The 22,828-nt window shown below is 36.2% G+C and overlaps 2 protein-coding genes across 5 annotated transcripts in view; one reads left to right on the top strand and one right to left on the bottom strand.

The window, feature by feature from the left end:
• Positions 1 to 7,643, top strand: part of LOC100001051 (uncharacterized) — a 44,141-nt gene extending 36,498 nt beyond the window's left edge. For 2 of the 3 annotated variants that reach the window (XM_021471444.3, XM_001922458.8), the window contains 10 exons: positions 236 to 295; positions 405 to 458; positions 2,753 to 2,827; positions 4,137 to 4,286; positions 4,508 to 4,540; positions 4,616 to 4,672; positions 4,754 to 4,828; positions 7,064 to 7,117; positions 7,209 to 7,259; positions 7,344 to 7,643. In XM_021471444.3, coding sequence (XP_021327119.2) covers positions 236 to 295; positions 405 to 458; positions 2,753 to 2,827; positions 4,137 to 4,286; positions 4,508 to 4,540; positions 4,616 to 4,672; positions 4,754 to 4,828; positions 7,064 to 7,117; positions 7,209 to 7,259; positions 7,344 to 7,348 — 614 coding nt within the window. In that variant the 3' untranslated portion in view covers positions 7,349 to 7,643. The remainder of the gene's footprint in view (positions 1 to 235; positions 296 to 404; positions 459 to 2,752; positions 2,828 to 4,136; positions 4,287 to 4,507; positions 4,541 to 4,615; positions 4,673 to 4,753; positions 4,829 to 7,063; positions 7,118 to 7,208; positions 7,260 to 7,343) is intronic. The other variant, XM_073944560.1, reaches the window with a different exon arrangement.
• Positions 7,644 to 8,153: 510 nt separating this feature from the next.
• On the bottom strand, positions 8,154 to 22,749 carry prf1.1 (perforin 1.1). 2 transcript variants are annotated; one of them, XM_073934139.1, is made up of 5 exons: positions 22,702 to 22,749; positions 17,320 to 17,875; positions 15,481 to 15,619; positions 15,155 to 15,372; positions 8,154 to 11,531 (listed from the first exon to the last, which is right to left on the bottom strand). In XM_073934139.1, exons 2-5 carry the CDS (start codon positions 17,829 to 17,831, stop codon positions 10,658 to 10,660), a joined length of 1,743 nt encoding a protein of 580 aa, XP_073790240.1. In that variant the 5' UTR covers positions 17,832 to 17,875; positions 22,702 to 22,749; the 3' UTR covers positions 8,154 to 10,657. The 2 variants fall into 2 exon arrangements, with proteins under 2 accessions (XP_073790240.1, NP_001304691.1); NM_001317762.1 differs by lacking the exon at positions 22,702 to 22,749 and having other exon boundaries at positions 10,658 to 11,531; positions 17,320 to 17,831.
• Positions 22,750 to 22,828: the final 79 nt, after the last annotated feature.

The following is a 22,828-nucleotide window of genomic DNA, read 5'->3' as shown; positions in this document are numbered from 1 at the left end:
AGCCCCTCCAGCAGCAATGTGATCCTCTAAGACCTCTGCTTGCTCAAAGATGTGCGTGCTTACTAGTGCAAGAAACACCCAAAATTCACACATATGCTTATTTTTTCCCCCGAATCAGCTTGGTTGCAACCTTGGTGGGCAACCTTGAGTGTGAAAACAATGAGGTGCTTCCTGTGTCACTTTAATGCATCACCATTGTTTTCCATTGCTCAGTGTTGACTTGTGGTCTTCTCAGCAGGCTACAGTAATGGATACGGCAGTGAGGTTTATGGCACAGCAGACGCTTATGGAGCAGGTGAGTCAGAGTGGATTGTTCTAAAGAAGCATGTCCTTATGCCACACTAACACACAGGCATAATTATAACTATGATTATGATTTGACTATGATTATAATTATGTTACAGGAGCTGCCTTCCCCTCAGTGTTGGCTGATAATGTTGGCCTGAACGGTATAGCGGGTAAGGTTATGAGTGTAACCAACACATTCACATCACATTCACACTAAAAAGACGCTTCAAACAGTGTTTAATACACTTTTTCCAGTGATTATACACAAAATTATTCTACTCAAGGTTGCAGAAAATGACCTTATCAAGCTCAAAGGGCTCCAAAAATGAGACATTGCTGTTCACTTTCTCACACTTTATTTTTTATCTGAATATGAAAGAAGACTTTAGAAATCTTTACAGGCAAAATAAAATGTATACCCAACTATTATTTAGACAGGGGCTATGTTTTAATCACCTATTTTTATGCACATTTTGGAATATTGCTTAAAAACTGCATAATGGAGACATCAACATTATATTTTGAAAATGTGCATTAAAATCTGAGTAGGATAAACCTTTTGGCTGATAAGAAAAAGTATGCAACACTTCAATGAAAACACATTTGCGAAATAAATTCCAGCATGTGCATCAAAATAGTGTCATGATCATGTGATAACCAAAACATGTGCAATGTGATGGCATTAATGGACAAATCAGCTGACCAACCACATTGTAGAATATCTAAAATGTTGTTTTGGTCATTTTAAAATCCCTCAGCCAAAGTCTGTCATCAAAGTACTTTGATATTATTGCCCCCCAGAATTTTCTGGAGTGACTGCACTCCCAGTGGTCTCACGCTTCCAGACATAAGCAAAAATCATCTGAGGCATGAGTAATATTATATTAAACATTTGATATATTATAAGAAAAAACTCCCACACTGGCATCTTCTGCCGCCCCAAAACCTATTGTTTTCTTAGATTTTTGATGCCAGTTTAACAGTAAGTGACAATTTTGTTCTTTTTGACTAATTGGCAGAGATGGCAAAAGTACACACATCTTTTACTCAAGTAGAAGTGCAGATACTCATGTTCAAAACGACTCTGGGTAAAAGATGAAGTAGTGACTACGCTTTTGCCCTCAAGTAAAAGTAAAGAAGTAAGGCCTGAAACATGTACTTAAGTAAAAAGTATTCATTACTACTGAATAATACTACCTGTTTTAGTTTCACAGTGGTAACTACTGCACATCATGTATACATCTGTACAAAATAGCTTGCATTTCTAATTTTTTCAGCAACAAATTAGCCAAGCAACATCGTTCTACAATATTGTCCAACAACACTGCTCAAAAAGTTGCCCTGTGTGTATCATCACATGGACACAAAACTTAACTATACTGAATGGCTATTAAAAATAACAGCTGCCACACTGGTTCATATACTCTAAAACATAATTCTTTAGTCTGCCTATGTTTTAAAAAATAATAAATGACTTAAATTTAACACTACATTTTCTCTAAAACATATTTTAGTATTTTTTTTTTTATAAAAAAATATATGTATATTTGAGTACAAATCATTTTTGCACTATGGTGAAGCTGCTTCATTTTCTGAAACAGCAACACTCTTCCTGCTCATATGATTTCACTGTTTGTTTGTTGTTTTGTTTTGTTTGTTTGTTCTCAGAGTATTGTAGATATTTTATTTAACAAATAAAGTCATTAATGCTGTTAATAGATTTGTGCATCATCATTTTTCACATGATAAATTCCTGATCCTTTGCATTATTTTATTCATAAATAAACCCAATATACCTACTTTTGATGTTCTAAAATATTTGTCTAAAAATCTAACAAATTAAAACAAGCCTACTTATGGTGCGTGACCAGAGGTTGAGAAAGAACGCAGCACGCAGATGTGCAATGATGAGAAATGTATTAATTGCATCAAAAAGGCATTCAAATTGCGCAATGGCAAGAAATAATACAGATCTGCCACACATGAATACGAAAGTAACGACCCAGATTTAAAAATGTAAGGAGTAGAAAGTAAAGATATTTGTGTAAAAATGTAAGGAGTAAAAGTAAAAATTTGTCAAAAAAAGTAGTGGAATAAAGTACTTATACAAATAAAATCTACTTAAGTACAGTAACAAAGTCTTTGTTATCATTGGATGGAAACGGTTTGCGTGATTTTATGCATAAATCTGATTCACATTTTTGAATGAAAACATAACTATGAAGCAAAATTATTGAACCGTGTTCTTTTTGTTGTAAACATACACTGTCAGCTAGCTTGTGAGTGTGTGTCAGCACATACTGCACATCATATTTAAACTATAGAAATTATATTAATAGCTGATGCCTTTGCTAATGACTTTTAATATTTTGCTAAAACTTTCTACTAGAATACTAGTGGTTTTGCTCACATTTACTAGAAGCATGATAAATGACATCTCATAGATTAATATGCTCTCTTACAGGCCTTGGAGCTGGTGGTCTTGGTGGTGCAGGACTGGTAATGAACCCTGGTGTTGATGCCAAGTCTAGAAAGTATGGTAAGAAAGAAAGAAACAAACAAAAAAAACTCTCAAAACTGAAACTTAACAAATGTGAATAAAAATGAGCTTCATTTTCATTATTATTTGTAATTCTTTTATTATTAATACATTTTGTTATTAATAGAGAATAATTTTTATTGTTAATTGAGATTATTGTTATTTTGATTCATTTATTTCATTTCATTTTAAGTGTTGCATAAATCAAGGCTTAAGTAGTATTTTTAAATCGTTAGAACTGTTCATCTGACCAAATTTCTTTTAGCTGTTTTAAATTGTCTTTAACTCCAGCTTAAAGGGATAGTTCACTCAAAACTGAAAATTCTGTCATTTACTAACCCTTCACTTGTCGCAAACCTATTTGAGTTTTTTTTTTTCCTGTTGAACATAAAATAATTTATTAGAAAAATGTTGGAAACATTTGAAACATTGACTATGGAAGTCAATGGTTACATATTTCTAACATTCTTCAAAATATCTTATTTCGTGTTTACCAGAAAAAAAGAAACTCCTATAGCTTTGGAACCACTTGAGAGAGAGTAAATAGCGAATAGTTTTTACCCACAATTCACTCCAAGAGGCCTTAGGGGAAAACACAGTGCTATTTTTCACAGTGTATGCCACAAACTCAGTTTGTTTCCAAGTGGGCCAAGACCACCTTTTTCAGGCAGTCTCAGACTGATTGCTTTTGTAGAGATATAATTACCGTGTTCACAAACGGCCATATGAAATAAGCCTAACCAGGTTGTGAAAGAGCAAACCATGTGTGAAAGCACCCTAATATATACCCATGTGTGAAAACATCAAAATATATACCCATTTGTGAAAGCACCCTATCAAGCAGACAACAATAAATGCAGGTGTAATGTGGGCAATGTTTTGAGCATGTCCACTTTCAACCACTTCCAAAGATGAGACCAAATTGTTTTCATAGTGTAAACACTCATGTGGTCAAACACGTTCAAACAGGCCCAAACAATCAGCTGCTCTCTGCATACCGATGAAACACGTGATCATTATGGGATATGTGAGAATGCACACAAAAACAAGACATTCAACTGACTAAAATGCAGATCCTGATCAAAATCATAGTTACCATCCACTTGCTAATTCCCTCAACGTGTTCATTTATTCTGTAGTACTCGTTTGCAAAAGTGATGTAGAGAGCGTGACAAAATAAGAGAGAAGGGTCTCAACAAAATCCAAACTCAAGTGGTCACAAGAGACTTATTTGAACATTTGTTAATAGCATTTGGAAGCAGAGTCTTAGTGTTGGCCTGATCCTGTAATCCGTCTGCTTTGTGTAAAGGGGTTGGTGGAGTCCTTGGAGCTGCCGGATCCTTGCCTTACGGAGGTCAGCCTGTGGTTTCAGCTGGACTCGGCCCTCAGGGCAAGACCGGTGGTTATGGCGGAGCTACATATGGAGGATTACCAACCCTTGGGCCAGACGCTGGTTTGGGTATGTGCATCGCATGTGTTTGTTATTCAAATGCAATATGCAAATCCCAGCTTTGCTGATGCTTTGCCTGAGGATTTGACTTGAACGTGGATGTCCCCTGTGAGGAAAAGAAAGTAGACGAATTAAACATGGCAATGAAGTATCCAAATAAACTAATGATTTGATTAAGATCAGACTATTATGTATTAGAAAGAAAGTAAAGATGATCTGTCTCCTGTCAGGTGGTACAGGTGGAGCAATGGAGCCTTTAGCAGGTAAAATTGTGGAGTTTTTGTGAATATTCCTTCTGTATTACATTCTTTTCTGACAACAATATTGTACCTGTGCAGGTGGAGCTGTAGGCCAGATTCCTTACAACTCACCAGTCATCGCTGCTGGACTTGATGGTAAGTTGGTTAGAAAAAGCCAGAAACAAACCATCCTGGAGTGTCTGATGGTGACTCAGCTGTTAATGTGTTGACCCGCAGGTGAGGCTGGTTATCCTTTTGGTGCTGAGCAGCTCAGTCTGGGCGCTGATGTTTCTAAGGCAGCTGCCAAATATGGTGAGAATATGAGCATTTTTAATAGTCCTGTGTTATAGTAAGATCTATAAACAAATGCAAGGTTTCTTTAAAATTGGTAGGCCTTTATGGTATTGCATTATTATATACCGCATAGTGACTAGATAAATGATCAGTGTTTAAAAGATTAACGTTGATGTAAATTAACATGCAGTAAGTATCTATTAATGAGAATCCTGATTGGAAAGTTTATTTTTTTCTAGGAAATCAGTACTTTTATATCACAGAAATCTTACAATGATTAAACGTTGTCGTTAAGAAACAGCATTACTAGAGATTTCTTTTTCCAAAAATCCTAATGTATATATTCAGAAGAAAAAGTTGTTTCCATAAAACATTGAATGTACATACACGCATTCATACAGCCATATACAGCCAAGGGGTATACATAATTTCAGGCTGTACATACGTAAAAAAAAAAAAAAAATCAAACAAAAGGACAAACTAACCCTTCATTTAGTTTTACAATACAATAGTTTTGTCTGTATAAAAATGGAAATTTAATAAAAATCTAATGAGATGCAATGTGTTTTTTTCTCACAATATATAAAAAGCAGGATTCCCATGGGTCATGGAATTTCTGAAATAAAACAATTTTAATATGTTTTTATTTTTACATTAAAAATGTGGCTTTATGGTGATCGAATAAAGAGAGACGACATGATAAGGAAAGTTTAGCAAGATTCTATCTTGAGATGCCTACATGGCCATTGAGGCCAACTTTTAACATATTTTTGATACACACTCACTGGCCACTTTATTAGGTACACCTTACTAGTACTAGGATTGACCCACGTTTGGCTTCAGAACAGCCCTAATTCTTCGTGGCATAGATTCAACAAGACACCGGAAATATTCCTCAGAGATTTTGGTCCTATTGACATGATAGCATCACATAGTTGCTGCAGATATGTCAGTTGTTGATCCATGATGTGAATCTCCCGTTTCGCCACATCCCAATAGTGCTCTATTGGATTAAGTTCTGGTGACTGTGGAGGCCATTTGAGTACAGTGAACTCATGTCATGTTCAAGAAACCAGTCTGAGATGATTCGCGCTTTTATTGCTTTTATGACATGGTGTGTTATCCTGCTGGAAGTAACCATCAAAAGATGGGTACATTGTGGTGATAAAGGCTCAATTGGTACTAATGGGCCCAAACTGTGCTAGAACATATGCCCCACTCCATTACACCACCACCACCAGCCTGAGTCATTTATACAAGGTAGGATGGTTCCATGCTTTCATGTTGTTAACGCAAAATTCTGACCCTACTGTCTGAATGTCGCTGCAGAAATCGAGACTCATCAGACCAGGCAACGTTTTTTCAATCTTCTATTGTCCAATTTTGGTGAGCCTGTGCCAATTGTAGCCTCAGTTTCCTGTTCTTAGCTGACAGGAGTGGCACTTGGTGTGGTCTTTTGCTCCTGTAGCCCATCTGCCTCAAGGTTGGACGTGTTGTGTGTTCAGAAATGCTCTTCTGCATACCTTGATTGTAACGAGTGGTTATTTGAGTTACTGTTGCCTTTCTATCAGCTAAAACCAGTCTGGCCATTCTCCTTTGACCTCTGGCACAAGGCATTTGCACCCACAGAACTGCCCCTAACTGGATATTTTCTCTTTTCAGACCATTCTCTGTAAACCCTATGGTTGTGCATGAAAATCAAAGTAGATCCGCAGTTTCTGAAATATACAGACCAGCCTGTCTGGCAGAAACAACCATGCCACATTCAAAGTCACTTTAATCACTTTTCAGGATTTCTATGTATTACTGAATAATAATTATTAATACAGAAAAAAAATCATAACTGATATGGCACATTCAGAAACATCATGCATGCCAAATGACCTCCTGATTTATTGTCACTCATTTCCCCTCTGTCATGTTAAAGGGTAGTTCACTCGAAAATAAATAATTACTTTCCATTTACTCACCCTCAGGTGATATGAGTTTCTTTTTTCTGTTAAATGCAAAATAAGCTACTTAGAAGTATGTTGGAAATCCTAAGTCAATGACTACCGGTTTCCAACATTTTCCAAATATCATCTTTGGTGTTCAACAAGGAAAGAAACTCAATCATGTTTAGAACAAGGGAGGGATGAGTAAATCATGGCTAAATGTTCATTTATTAGGTGAACTATCACTTTAACAGCATGAAAAGATTAAACACACAAACGCCTTTTACTAATAGCAAGTTTCATAACTGATTATTTCCAGGCACAGGAAGCTATGCAGCTGCACTAAGCACTGGCGCTCAAGCTCTCTCTGGTAGTAAGTACTGAAACCACTGAAACCACATCAGTAGAAATAAATTAGTTCAATTTAATAAATACATTCACTATGTTTAATATTTCATCTACAGCACAGAAAGATGGAAGCAAGCTTAGTGGCCTTTATGGCAACGGGTACAAAGGTAGATGGCATTTTAGAACATCTACATCTATATTTATTTCCTTTTTTGTACATCTATCTTTTCTAATCTTCTCTTTCTCTCCAGGTTGATTTCTGAAGCCGTGCTGTTAACATCCTCAAATTTTTGGACCCTATTTTTCCTAGTGTTCCTCACCGTTGTGCAGTTTTGTGACCAGTTTTGTTGTCGCTTTGTTTTATGTGTCTCTTTAGGTGGATTTTGTATGTACATGTTGTTTTGATGTTCCCCCAGTCTGTCATTTGTCTCGTCCAGTGGAGTGTTTCGTGTCCCTTGTGTGTCTCTGTATCTAACTAAAACATGCTAAGCACTTCAATGGCTGTTATTTTAATTCTTATGAAAAACTAAACATTCCACCTTCTAACATGAGTCTTAGTGTTTGTTTGATCATCTGTGAGGATCACTTGAAAATAGGGTGCTATTAGAATCAAAGCAACCCAATAGATGGTTGTAATTTGCAGTATGAGTGCATTCCTTTTTGTGTTATCGAGTTAACCATTACATAAAGGCTCAAAACAGGATGGTAGCAATATGACAGAGTATACCATAACAGTCATAATCTTGTGAGCTCATAAGTGTTGTTTATTCTGCTCTCGATTCTCATCTGTCTACAGGAAAACCACACAACTAGCATCCTGTGTCTCACTGGTTAGGCATCATTTAAGAGAAAAATACGAATCAGAGCCATTGTTAAAGGGACTTACAAATACAGATTGCGTAATCTTTTGTGCTATTTTTATAGTGAGCTATGGAAAAATAGCTTTAGTAATAAAACATTAGTGTTGTTTTGTACACTTTGAGACCTGTTTTATAGACAAAAGCAGTTTAAACAGTGTGCACAATGTCTTCTTTTATGTTCTGCAGAGGGAAAAAGAGTAATGCGGGTAGCAGATATTTATTTATGGGTGAATTATTTTATGAACAAAACAGATTGATCAGAAAAAAGATACAAGCATTTGTTAAAAACTATATAACTATCATCATGAACATTGTTATGTCTTTCTATAACCATGAAATGTACATGTGATTAGTAATAATGCAGATTGAAGAAGCATTATTTTGAACACAGCACGGTTACAATATAAGTGGCATGTTATTGAGAAAATGTTAGTGCAAGCATGGAAATCATGCAGTATAGATAGATACACTTTTTTGACTTTCATATTTTGTTCATTTTGTTGATCAGAATAAACTTTGCAACTACAAATCAGTTACAGTCATAATATAGTATTAGCTGACATTTTGTCTGCTTGTGGGAAATTTAAACACCAATTTAAAGGCAAAGTGTTGAATGGTAATGGAATTAGCAAACAATTTATTGACATTTATGTAAATATGTTCTAAAACTATTTCATGATGTAGAATCAGGGTTATGATTTAAAGCTTTTTTATAAAATAAAAAAGCTAAATATGAAGAAAATTACATTATTTTTTTTAATACACAATAAGGCATGATGAGAAATATACACAATATAATTTAGAGCACAAAAAGTCATGATTTTCAAAAATATAACACACTTGCTGAAGATACCATATTGTTATGGCCTAATATTTTGTGTTCCACAACAATAGGTGAGAAATTATTCAAATATTAGTTACAAGATACGGAACACCTTCCTTGTTAGGCATCCAGGAGGCATCTGAAACAGATGCCTGAGCCACCTCAGCTGACTTCTCTTGATGTGGAGAAGCAGCGGCTCTACCAGAGCTGCTCACCCTTTCCATAAGGGTGCGCTCTGCCTCCCTGTGAAGGAAACAAACTTCAGCCGCTTGTATCCGAGATCTTGTCTTTTCGGTCATGACCCAAAACTCATTACCTTAGGTTGAGAATAGGAGCTTGACCGGTAAATCGAGAGCTTTGCCTTTCAACTCAGCTCCTCCTTCACCACAACGGACCGGTACATCGACCGCATTACTGCTGCCACTGCACCAATCCACCTGTCAATCTCACGTTCTATCCTTACCTCACTTGTGAACAAAACCCTAAGATACTTGAACTCTTCCACTTGGGGTAAGGATTTTTCTCCAACCTGGAGATGGCTAACCACCTTTTTCCGGTGGAGCATCATGGCCTCGGACTTCGAGGTGCTGACTCCCATCCTAACCGTGTCACACTTGTGAAACTCTATACTCCTCCATGAACTGCCACCTTATCGTGGTGGAGGGGTTTAAGTACCTGAGTGATCCTAAGAGCTATGTTGTCGGGGGCTAATGCCCCTGGTAGGGTCTCCCAAGGCAAAAAGGTCTTAGGTGACTAAGTGCTGTTCAAAAAGTTCTTATGAGTTTAGTAACAGCAAGGACCGTCATGTCGCTTGGTATGACGCTGCCGGGGCCTCACCCTGGAGCCAGGCCTAAGGTTGCTGCTCGTATGCGAGCGCATGGTGGCTGGGTTTTTTCCCACGGAACCTGACTGGGCTTAACCCGAAGAAGCGATCCTACTGCAAGTCTGCTACCTGCAGGGGGAGCCGTGAGGGGCCAGTGCATTGTGGAACGGGCGATGGTCGAAGGTTAGGACGATGACAACCCGATTGGGCATGACTTTAAGTGACAAATTATGAAAAGAATTACTAAATATTACCCAAAAACTCGCAATAACTTCTATACAACAATCTATAACAAGACAAAGTTTTATATTAATTACAAATATAACTTTAAAAAAAAACAAGTCACTGACAATTGTAGAAATAGGCTGTACTCACACTATGTACAGCTGTCTCGAACCGGGCCAAAGCATGCTTGTCCACCCTCCCGCCTCCCCCGACGGCCCGCACTCACATTACATTCGGGCCTGGGCACGCTTACGTCATCGATGCTGTGCTGTTCAGTGAGAAGCGCTCTCACTCAGAACAGTGGAGATTTCTCTAGTTATATCGCTTTAGTCCTTAGGGATGCGATGACACGCAGTCAGATATTTCGCCGAACAGATCAGCCACTTTTGATGCTCATAAACAATCATTAAGCCTTTGTGCTGCAGGAATGAGGAGGTTTGCTGAAGGTGTGCAGCTGTGGTGCAGTGAGGGGTTTGCATCTTTAATAACTACAACAGTTTGCGTTCACTGAACAGTAAGGTTGATTAATAAATCCATATGAAACTCGCACACAAGTGTACTGGGCCAAAGTGAGCCCGTTTCAGCGCACTCACACTTCTCAAATCCGGGAAACGGGCCTGGGCACGGTACAATAGCATAGTATTGAGTACACCCTTACTGCAATTGTAGAATCACCCAGACATATGCAAAAAAAAAAAACTTCTAAGAATGGTATAGCCTAAATATGTATTATGCAAGAATTAGATTAAATATAATAATCGTATAGTAATAAATACAAGCAAGAATCAGGATATATTGCAAATAGCCACATAATCTCATCCAGAGCCAAAGTATCTACAAAACTGTATTATTGTAATTTGTCTTGTGATATACGTAAAGTCTGTCCAGAAGCACTCCATGGCTTAAAAGTATTTCTGGTGGCACAGGTCGTGCATTTCGAGACACGTAAACCTTCTCCAGGTGAAAGTTCATGGGGGAACCCACATACTTTTCACAATAGGTGCCAGCCAAACCGGGGGCGCATGTCACTTTTGTATTGTAATAGAGCAAACCATGATTCAAACTGCAGAAATTGTAGGTCTGACTCTGATCTACTTTTATGGCTACCTGACAGGTTCCCAACAAATCGTCATCCCATTTACTGTCTTCATCCCACACCTCCAGTTTGATATTGTCATTCTCTGCCAGGATGACATCACCCAGATCGAAGGTTTGCCCCCAGTAGGGTGAATTGTTATTCGGTATCATATTTGTGGATCCAATCTTCACGTTATTTTTGTCGAACACTTTAACATAGCCATCGGTCGCTGTGGTTGTGTCACCCCAAAGATCTTGAGCCTTAACGACCGTGACCTGCACCCGAGAGAGTCCACGTTTGGACGGGCAACAGTCTGGTGTGATTCCGGGTTTGTTGTGGCAAGTGCAGACACATGGATTGTTTGGGTTGGTTTTGACGCCATTAGTGCAGGGGTCGGTGCAGTTCCTCCAAAGGGAATTTTCCAGGATGTAGTCGTGGATGGCTTGGCGCATGTGTTTGCGCACTGGGTATTTGGTGGGGATCAGCTCGTGCAGGGACTCCAGAGAGTGAGAAATCACATCTGGGTTTTGCGGCAGGGACGCCAGCCATTCTTTGTAAGCTGATGGGTCTTTCCCTCCTGAAAAAAGGAGCTCGGGCTCTGTGGTGTGACCTCCGGTGACCTCGGTCAGCCTTTGACAGAAACATAAAGATCATTTGAGAAGTGTTAGATACGGATTCACTGATAATACATTTTTGGCCAATTTTTTTTTTTATTTAAATAAAATAGTAATGCTAAAAAAAAATTTCAGTACAAATGGCTATATGATTCAGAAGCTCCTGTTGTTAGTGAGAGTTTTGCTATTAGTGAGGTGGCTGTCACCATAAAATCCAGATTTCACAATTTCCACATTCGAAAAGCTCTCGAGTAAAAAAAAAAATCTTACAAACATATTTTCGAGCTGTGTTCTAATCACAGGGAAATGGAAACAAAACTTTTGCTTTAGCACATTTATAAATGCAATACTGATGACCCATGTCTCCAAACAATTCTTCTACTTGTTGGCAACACAACGTGGCGCTTCTCTAAACACTGCAACAGATAAAAAGAGTCTTCGAAACTATATCATGCATATTAATGAAGTTCCATCTCGTTCACAATAGAGCATGCTTATTGGTTCAAACCAAGTCTTTCTCATGAATTAATGCCAAAAACTCAATAACGTCACTTTGTACTGGTCGGTACAGACAGCCAATGATCTCATGGCTGTGGAACTGGAAGAACAAATTAACGCAACATATAACGCAAAAACAACCAATTTTCACTTTTTAGCTAAATGATGTATCCTAACAGTGTTTTTAGCAATGTGGGACATATATATGACTGTCAACATCTCAAACAATGTGTTGCGTTTTGTGACCCTTTAAGTGTACAGTCAGAAACGTATTAGAGATTGAACATATTTCAATATATGCAATATGCACATGCTTACACTCCAATTTGCTGCTTCATCATTAAATGAGCTCATTAAAATGATATTGTTACATCTTTTTGATTTTTTTTCTGTCAAAAATGTTTATGTAAATATCTGTCTACAGGGTTCAACCTTGGAGGTCAGGGATTGTAAGTTGTTTACACATTGACAGTAAAATATCATCAACACATCACTAGTACATATTAAGGTTGATAAAGTGATTTTGTACTTCAATTACAAAAATTAAAAAACAAACAAAACATTTGTTGTTGAACATTAAGAAATGTTAAACCATGATAACCAAAATGGTATTGTAGTAAATGGCATTTCTATTAAAACAGTATACAAACGGTGATCAACATGTGCAAAATCACATAATTACTGCAATTTTAATATAATATATTTTTATAAAGAGCGAAAACATGGCTAACAATGGAGCAGAAAAGTAATGGTTTTAATTATATTTTTCATTAAAGAAAAAAATTATATATTCATTCATTTTCTTGTCGGCTTAGTCCTTTTATTAATCTGGGGTCACCACAGCGGAATTAACCGCCAACTTATCCAGCATGTTTTTTACGCAGCAGATGCCCGCAACCCATCTCTGGGAAACATCCACATATACACACTCATACTACTACATACATACTACGGACAATTTAGCCTACCCAATTCACCTGTACCGCATGTCTTTGAACTGTGGGGGAAACCGGAGCACCCGGAGAAAACCCACACGAACGCAGGAAGAACATGCAAACTCCACACAGAAACGCCAACTGAGCCGAGGTTCGAACCAGCGACCTTCTTGCTGTGAGGCGACAGCACTACCTACTGCACCACTGCTTCGCCATATATATATATATATATATATATATATATATATATATATATATATATATATATATATATATATATATATATATATATATATATATATATATATATATATATATATATATATATATATATATATATATATATATATATATAAATTGTCCGTAGGTATATACATACATACAGTATATATATATATATATATCAGAATAAATATATAGTCAGAATTATTAGTTCCCCTGTTTATTTGTTTCCCCAATTTCTGTTTAACGGAGAGAAGATTTTTTTCAGCACATTTCTAAACATAATAGTTTTAATAGCTCCTCTCTAATAACTGATTTATTTTATCTTTGCCATGATGACAGTAAATAATATTTGACTAGATATTTTTCAAGACATTTCTATACAGCTTAAAGTGACATTTAAAGGCTTAACTAGGTTAATTAGGTTAACTAGGCAGGTTAGGGTATTAGGCAAGCTATTGTATAACAATGGTTTGTTCTGTAGGCTATCGAAAAAAAAAGCTTAAAAATAAGCTAAAATTGGACAAAATTTACAACTGATTTTATTCTAGCCAAAATAAAACAAATTATACTTTATTAAAAAATGTTATCGGACATACTATGAAAATTTCCTTGCTCTGTTAAACATAATTTGGGAAATAATTTAAAGAAAAAATAAATTTAAAGGGGGCTAATAATTCTGATTTCAACTGTGTGTGTGTATGTATATATGTATATATATATATGTATATATGTATATATATATATGTATATGTATATATATATATATATATGTATATGTATATATATATATATATATATATATATATATATATGTGTGTATGTGTGTGTGTATATATATATATATATATATATAAGCTTTATTTGTATTTGAAAAAATAAACTTCTCAATATACACAAAATATAGTTTATTGATTTAAGAATGTTAACATATCTTGAGTGGAAAACAAGTTTAAAACACATTTTTTAGGATGAACACTAATCTTTTAAACTTCTTGCAGTGTTTTTGCAGATATAAGACAAACAGCTGCTAAGATGTTGTACCGTTTTGTCCAAAATATTTGAATGCAGTGTTTTTTAGATGAAACTTTATCTTTGCCACCACGTAATACTTACTTTAGTCATATTTGAAAAATTTTATCAATAAATCATGCATCCCTTGATGATCAGTTTTACTTAATCCCATCCCTTTTCGCAGCTCCGCACAACAGAATTTCGCACACACAAACTCTAGTGTGACAGCAGCTTTACTAGCCTTTCTAAACCTCCTTGCAGGTGTGCTGAGGCAAGTTGGAGCTAAAATCTGCAGGACACTGGCCTTGCAGGACCGAGTTTGGACACCCCTGATTTAGGGAAACTCCTAAGGTAAATAAGTGGTATCTCTGAACTTTAATAATAAACCTGCATTCAACCTCCAGTCGCAATTACTTCTGGGACGTCTAAAGCAAGATCGGTGCTCAAGTCTGCATCGGTGCATCCTTGATATCAAAAACACATCCGGGAACTGTCACGTGTCGCTGTTCTTGCGGGAGCTGAACTTTGGCAGTCGATGATGACGTTACACGAGAACACAAGGACGCAAGATTGCTGAAGAACACATATTGAGAAACAGCCAGTCTCTAGGTCAATGCGTGTAAACATTTTACACATCTTAAACACTTTTAATGCTTTCAAATAGTTTGCTGCATTTATATAGTGCACATATCTTGAGGTTGTTCAGTATGACGCAATTTAATTTCTATGTGCGATTTGGACAGGAATCACAGGATTTAACTTTTCTACTATTCTCATAGACAAGAAATAATGGAGTGTGGAGTAAAAGTACAGATGCTGCACTAAAAATGTACTTTAGGGAAAGTAAAAGTACACCTTTTTTAAATTCCTGAGGAAAAACTACTCAATTACAGTCATTTGAGAATTTGTAATTTGTTACTTTACTCCACTGGCAATATATGTAAGACAAGCTATACACGAATGAACTCACCTGTCATTGAAGCGGCTGGAGAAGCTGGTTTTGCTCTCTGTTTTGTCCTGATTTTGACTACAGTGTTTTGATTCGGCTTTCATGTCTGCTTTGCCAAGAATGCTCATATTTGCCTCCAAATCCAAGCAGGCCTTTACTTCGTCTGTGCTTAAGCCCTGAAGAGCGGTTTCACATTGTCTGATACTGGTCACTGAGTGCACGTTTCCGCCAAGAGTTACCTGGCAAAATAAATCTGATTACTGATTTGGCTTGTTGAAGTATTTTGGCCTTTGTAATCCATTCAGTGCAAGTGTCGTAAATTATAAAGAAGTCGACCCTTGAATTACCTTTGTGATGTAATGGGTTCCAAAGGTGTTAATGAACTTGTAGAAACGCGGCTTGAATTGAAGGTTGTATGTCTTGGGAAGCTCCTTCACAGATCGTTTGAACTCAGGATGGAGAACAGGCTTGTTGGAGACTCGATAGCTGTAGATATACATGGGAAACTTGTGTTAGGCAAGAAATATAGGAGAAGACTGTGTGATATTAGACTTTTATGACAGCAGTTCTCAAAAAGAAGGACCCCAAAAGACTTAATTTTATAAATGCGCCAAAAAAAGTTATTAAATCAGCAAAAACACTAAAACATCAAGATCTTTCTTGCTTTTTTTTCACCTTTTAAAATGCTGACGAAATTGTATGGTACCAGTTTTGAGAATATAAAAGTGATAACATATGAAGCGTACTCTATAAGAAAATAAATCTGTATAATAAAATCAGTACTGGCATTGCTTGTCTTTTCTTTTTATTTGAGATACATTTTTGGCCTTTTTGCCTTTATTACCCACATAGCAAAATTTCTCTGGCCCAGTTCTGGCCCACACAATCAGCTTTTGGTGATTTTTGATGAATGCTTGCTGTGCCAGCTTTATCCCAAATCTGGGCCAGAATTTTTTGCTACCTGGGTGGGTAGATAGGACAGTAATTGGACAGCCTAGCACCAATTACTAGCACTGACTTTTTCCTTAGTTTGTGTCATCTGCAGCAGTCATTTCTTATATTCGACAGGATTTAAAATGTCTTTAATAATCAGGGAGCGAAGCGAATGCAGGAATGGGGAGGGATAAAAAAAACCTGGCAGACCACGAAGCCCCAGGCCAAGACCTCGAGGCGTCTGATATGGCACAAAGTTACTTCGTTATGAGCCGAATTAACAGCGGCTTCGGATTTAAATGCTACGTTGGGGTCTGCTGTTGATGATTTGGTCTCTCGATTGAAGGGACAGAATCTACGAGTGGTCGGCCCCAGAGGGGATTGAGGTTAGAAATCCAAGAGAATTCATGAAAGACTTTTTCTTTATTACCATGAAAGACGTCCTGTCAGCCCCGCCTGAAATTGATTTTGCTTATCGGAGTTTGGCACATTTCTTCTAGAGTTTCATGAAATTTCAGGTGTTTCAGTTTTAGTTTGCCGACTTTAACTGCAGTTTGGCACTTTCACTTTCATTCAGAAATGTTTCATGCATGCTCCCCGTTGCAAATGAGTTATTGAAAGCTAGTTATTAAAATTATTAAAATTAATATTGTGTATAAATTAACATATTTATGATTTCAAACAGTTAATTAAAGTCAGTTTGGCAAATTGCAGTTACTTGATTTATTGTTCATTACAAATTGTGTACAAAATAATTCTTATCCAGTTTACAAGGAAATGTACAATCTTGTAAAAATCACTGAATAAGTTTTAAGAGTTCACACTTAAATATTGATTGACGCTATTAGCGGGTTTAGCATGCTGTCCTGAGAACCCTGAGCTCTGAGATAATTGAGCCCAGGGCTCCCGCCTGGTCAGTAAAGGGGATCCGAGATTATGTAGGTCTCGAGAGCTTCCCCTGGTAAAGGGAGAAAAAGGGGAGATGGGGTGGAGACGGGGATTCTTCCAATATAAAGATAAGTCAGCAGGGCAATCTGTCTATTTATTGTAAGCTTGAATCAATCTGATTGGATTATTGCTGATTACGGATGAGAGGCCAGCCATGATCAATCATATCATGTGCTCTTCTCAAACTTTGTTTGTAAAACTTCACTCGCTCACTCGCTTCACTTCGCTCTTAAACTAATTTGAGTGGCGGGGGGGTGACTTTGGAAAGTAGAAGTGTATGCAGTACTATTAGACAAGAATCCCACCTGTAATAAGCACAGGAAATACTTTGACTTGCAAAGTTGAACTTGTCTTTTTTGGTCTTCTCCATTGAGTACTCTGCAAGCTTTGACTTGCTTCCTGCCAAAACTATCGAGCCTGTTGTTTTTTTAGCCTCTATCCCCAAACTTGCACCCCAGTTGTTCTCAATAGAGGAGGCGCTGGAGCTCACCAGGTCCTCGCTGGAATGGTATAGAGAACTGGAGACTTTCACGGTGCATTTTTGGCTGGTTCTCCAGTCCACCACTGACAGAGGAAGCTTTTGTAAAGCTCCGTCCATATAGGGGTTCTTGCAGAGGGTGCAGGATTTGTCCTTTTGCCTCCAGACGTCTGTGTTGATGACAAAAGCTCCCTTGCGCTGCATCTTGATCACGTCGTATCCTTCTCCGGCCAGGTTAGATCCGGGTGCAAAGGTTGCTTCTTCACACTCTTTGGGTTTACCTTTAGTGCAGGACTGCACAACAGGCAAGAGAAGGTAAAAAAACAATCCAGCCCTCATCTCTGTCAATGAGTGGAGGAAATGTGTATGGATGCTCTTCTTTCCTGTGAAAAAACAAGGCATTTTGAGTTTTAACCTTTTTAAACCCACTGACAACTAGTTGCCAAAGTTCACAGTTGAAATGTTCCTTTTATAAGTCATTTTCTACATGCTATCCGTCTTTAATTTCTCAGTGGCATGCAAGCAAACCGCTAAATAAAAGATTTCAAGATAGAAAAAAGGAATTGATTTACTTCATGTCATGTGAGGCTTTTGGCTTTCTACTCCTAATTCCAGGATGCAAAATGGAGGCAAACTCTCCCAAATAAAGGCAATTTTCATGTTACTGATTTTTTTCTTTACAAATATATAATACCATAATTATGAAGATCTCTAGATTCATCCAAACAAAACAATACTTACAAGAGAGCTATAGTTTTTTGTCTATCTAAATTTCAAAAGATCAAATACAAATACAAATGGGCAAATACAACTCTATAAGTTTGGAAAACATGAGGAATTAGGGAATAATGTGTAAATACGTTTATAAATCAAGGTTATTGATTGACTTTTGCTTTCATAATACTCCATCTAAATATAACTTAAGCCTTTAACTGATATCTTTACTTTAAAACAGACTTTTCTGATACACGAATTGACACACAGCAAAATCCTCAGAGTAAAATAAACTTTTCCCACTTGGAAATAACACTTAAACCTTTTTATTTATTTATCTTTTTGACTAACAGTAGTCTTTTGGGGAAACTAGTGTGTGTTTCATGACTGTTAGACAAATGGATTAGTTGAAATTATATGATAGATCATTTTTGGGAGGGTTCATATCAAATGGTTTTCTAATTTTAAACATGATAAATGTGTTTATGAATATGAATTGATATGTTGAAAGCAGTTTCTTTGAGTTAGAAAGCCAAACGTCCTCCTCCTATTCAATTTTTACGTTAAAGGGTTCTTACAACATATTTGCTCACCGACAACTATAGTAGCTGCATATTCAAAAACCTGGAGAAAATAAATGCAAACATGTTTATGAAACCATAAAAATGGGTTAATAGTGGCAGTTTTACAAATTGGTTTATTCAGCTGCAATTTATAACTTGTATTTATAAACGTTGGATTAATTTTTTTGTTGTTATTCAAAATGTGTTATTTTTTTCTCTAGTAGATGGCACACGTAACACACACACACACACACACACACACACACACACACACACACACACACCACGCACACTATATTACCAAAGGTGGCAACCTTTGCCAATCTATTGGGTTTAAAATGGAGTTGGCCCAGCTTTTGCAGCTATAACAGCTTGAGCTCTTCTGGGAATGCTTTCCACAAGATTTAGGAGTGTTTATGGGAATATTTGCCCGTTCTCCTGGAAGTGCATTTGTGATATCCAATGGACTTATTGTGGCAACCTATCACTGTGCCATGCTTGAATTTACTGAGCTCCTGAGAGCAATTCTTTTACGAATGTTTGTAGAAGCATTCTGCACACCTAGATGCTGGATTTTATACGCCTCAGGCCAGTGAAATGATTGAAATGCCTGAATTTATGATGTAGAGCAGAGATGCCTAAACTAGGGCCCGTGGGCCAAACGCAACCTTTGAGATGGCCCGCCATCATATCTGGAAAGAGAGGGAGAATTATGGGGATGGTTTAGAGATTGTCATTTGAAATCTAATGTAACATTTTGATTATTTTGCTGCTGGAAGCTAACTGAAATGAAATCTTTCAATTAAGTATTGTAAACAAATCAGTTTAGATGTACATACTGTCACCCGATGAACAGTTGCAGAGACTTTGGTGAGCAAATCAAGGTAAAGGCAGATTCTCCTTGACTTGTGTATTCATGTTTCTTTATTGCATTAACAAATTACTCATGGCAAATTGAATGTAATTTAGATTGGAATATTCGGCCCATGGCTCATAATGATATTTCATTTTTAGCCTTTTACACGAAAAAGTTTGTCCACCCCTGATTTAGAGGATGTCACAAACTTTTATGTAATCATTCGTTCATTTTCTTTTTGGTTTAGTCCCTTTATTAATCAGGGGTCACCACAGCGGAAAGAGCCGCCAACTTATCCAGCATATGTTTTACTCAGCGTATGCTCTTCAAGCTGCATCCCTGTTCTGGGAAACACCCATACACTCTCATCCACACACATACACTATGGGCAATTTTGCTTACCCAATTCACCTACACCACATGTCTTTGGACTGTGGGGGAAACCGGAGCGGAGAAAATGCAAACTCCACACAGAAATGCCAACTGACCGAGCCGAGCCGACCAGTGACCTTCTCGCTGTGAGGTGACAGCGCTACCAATTATGCCACCACACCGCACTTTTGTTTATATGTATATATATATATATATATATATATGTATGTATTTATATATATATATATGTATGTATGTATGTATATATATATATATATACACACACACACACACACACACACACACACACACACACACACACACACATATATATATATATATATATATATATATATATATATATATATATATATATATATATATATATAAATATATATATAAATATATATATATATATATATATATATATATATATATATATATAAATATATATATATATATATATATATATATATATATATATATATATATATATATATATATATATATATATATATATATATATAGTTTGGGTTTTGTTCTTTTCATTTCTTTAGCGCTGCCCGCGTCCCTTCTGCCAGCTGTCTTGTTTTTTTTCCCGTCTTTATTTGTCACAGTGTTGTACATATTGTAAATAGTATATTTTTGCCTTATTACTTTTTCTGTATTTTTGATTAATTTGTTGTTGTTGTTCACTTTGGGATCGTAAATAAAAGCACACATTTTTTTTGGCATTACTTTGGTTGTATTTCCGCTCATTCACTGTTTATATAAATATATTTAAATTAAATAAATGTCAAACCCCACTATCCCCTAGATTAACATCAGGGGTTTGTAACAGTATATACACACATGCCCACGCAGATGCACAAAATGACTTATGTACCAGGTTTTAAAGATATTCTTATTCTGAGTTAAAGTTTTTAATTAACAGTAGTGTATAAAGAGGAAGATAAAAAGTATTACTTTGTTGTGTGGTTACTATTATGGGCAATTTATTGCTTGTCTACAAAGATAATAGACCTCAATATTCAGTTTTATTGTATTGCTTTTAAAATATCATTACCAAATAGAACTCTAAAGTCTCTAAAACACAGGTGTCAAACTCAGTTCCAAAAGGGCCGCAGCTCTGCACAGTTTAGTTCCAACCCTAATTAAACACACCTGATCAAACTAATTGAGTCCTTCAGGCTTGTTTGAAACCTACAGGTAAGTGTGTTGGAGCAGGGTTGGAACTAAACTGTGCAGGGCTTCGGCCCTCCAAGGATTGAGTTTGACACTCCTGCTCTAAAACAACTAATTTTGAAATATTAACATGGCTTTCATAACTGAATGGATGCCTTGTACTCCGAGTAATTAAATAAAAGTGTGTAACATTGTATAAATACAATGGGGAAAAAGGGTTTTAATGTTGTATATCAGTTAATATTATTATTTACTTTTATCGACATGGATCATAAAAAATTCTATTTTCGAACAGGTATCAGGTATCGCTATTAATACAGTGCTCAGCATATGTAAGTACACCCCACTCACAAATCTATCTTTTAAAATCCTTTTTTAAATACGAAGCTGTACAATATTATATTTGTGCACATACATTAAATTAGTCAGCCAAATCTGGAGCTTATCTAACAAAATAACTTACGATAACAGTCCAAAAAGTAGTACACCCAAATTTATATGGGTCACACTTTATTTTGATGGTCCATTTGTTGAATTGAAATTACATTGCATTTACATGCCAACTAATTCTTATTAGATTATAAGTAGACTGTTAGGTTGGGGTTAATGTTATGGTTGGGGTTAGGGTTAGTGTATGTTGACATGTACAAAGACTATTTTTTATAGTCATTTAAATGTCTGCATTAAATGTCTGCAGTATCAACAGATATTAAGCAGACAGTCTACTAATACTCAACTGGACCATCAAAATAAAGTTTTACCTTTATATGTTTTAAAAATATATATATTAAATACAAATTTAAAACAAGAGGAAAAATCAAGAGAAGTGGAAAAAAAGAGATAAAAATTTTGCAGAATTTTTTTTTTTCCTCAATATTTTGCTTGAATTTAATTGTATTCTCTTTTAATTTCTAAATATGTTTGGCGTCTAAAATATGATTTTAATAAATGTATCTGTTTAATAAATCTGTTTTGTTTTATATCACCAAAAGACATTGCCTATATTCACTGATAAATGGATAAAAATATTCTTTTCAACATGGGGTGTACTCAATTATGCTGACCGCTGTATAATGAATTACCATATTATTGTTTGAAGAGATCCAAAACTCAACATACAAATGAGTTGTGAAGTTTAAGACACTTAAACAGAGACACTTCTGAAGTAAAACAATGTCTTTTAAACTTTAATCTCTGAGACAGTTTTTTTTTCTCTTAATATTACTGTCATAACAGGATAAATGCCTTGTGCTACCTATATTTTTTTTTAATAACAGTCTGTAACTTACTGCATAAAAAAATGATAGTGAGAAAATATTATCATATTGTAGTAGTTAAGAATATCAAATTTGTAAGACATTTTAGAGGATCTTCCCCACAGTAATCAAAAGACATAATATTAAAAACAGAACAGATTTCAGTTGATTTGTTTCCTTTGCCTTGCATCACAAAAAAATAAGCTTGTCTAGAGAAAGTAAAGGCACAGTGTTATTTTGAAGGTGTGAAATGATGTTCTTACCTCAAGCTGCTCTGCTGCGTCTGGGGCTTTTGTCAGTAATGTGCGAGTGGAGCTGTGTGATAAATAAACCTAAAATAGTGGGTGGGCTTTACCGTTATACACTACCAATGAAAAAAATCATACGTGC

Source organism: Danio rerio, chromosome 3 (genome assembly GCF_049306965.1).
Source record: "Danio rerio strain Tuebingen ecotype United States chromosome 3, GRCz12tu, whole genome shotgun sequence".
NCBI classification, from domain to species: domain Eukaryota; kingdom Metazoa; phylum Chordata; class Actinopteri; order Cypriniformes; family Danionidae; genus Danio; species Danio rerio.
This window is presented reverse-complemented; position numbering and strand designations above follow the sequence as displayed.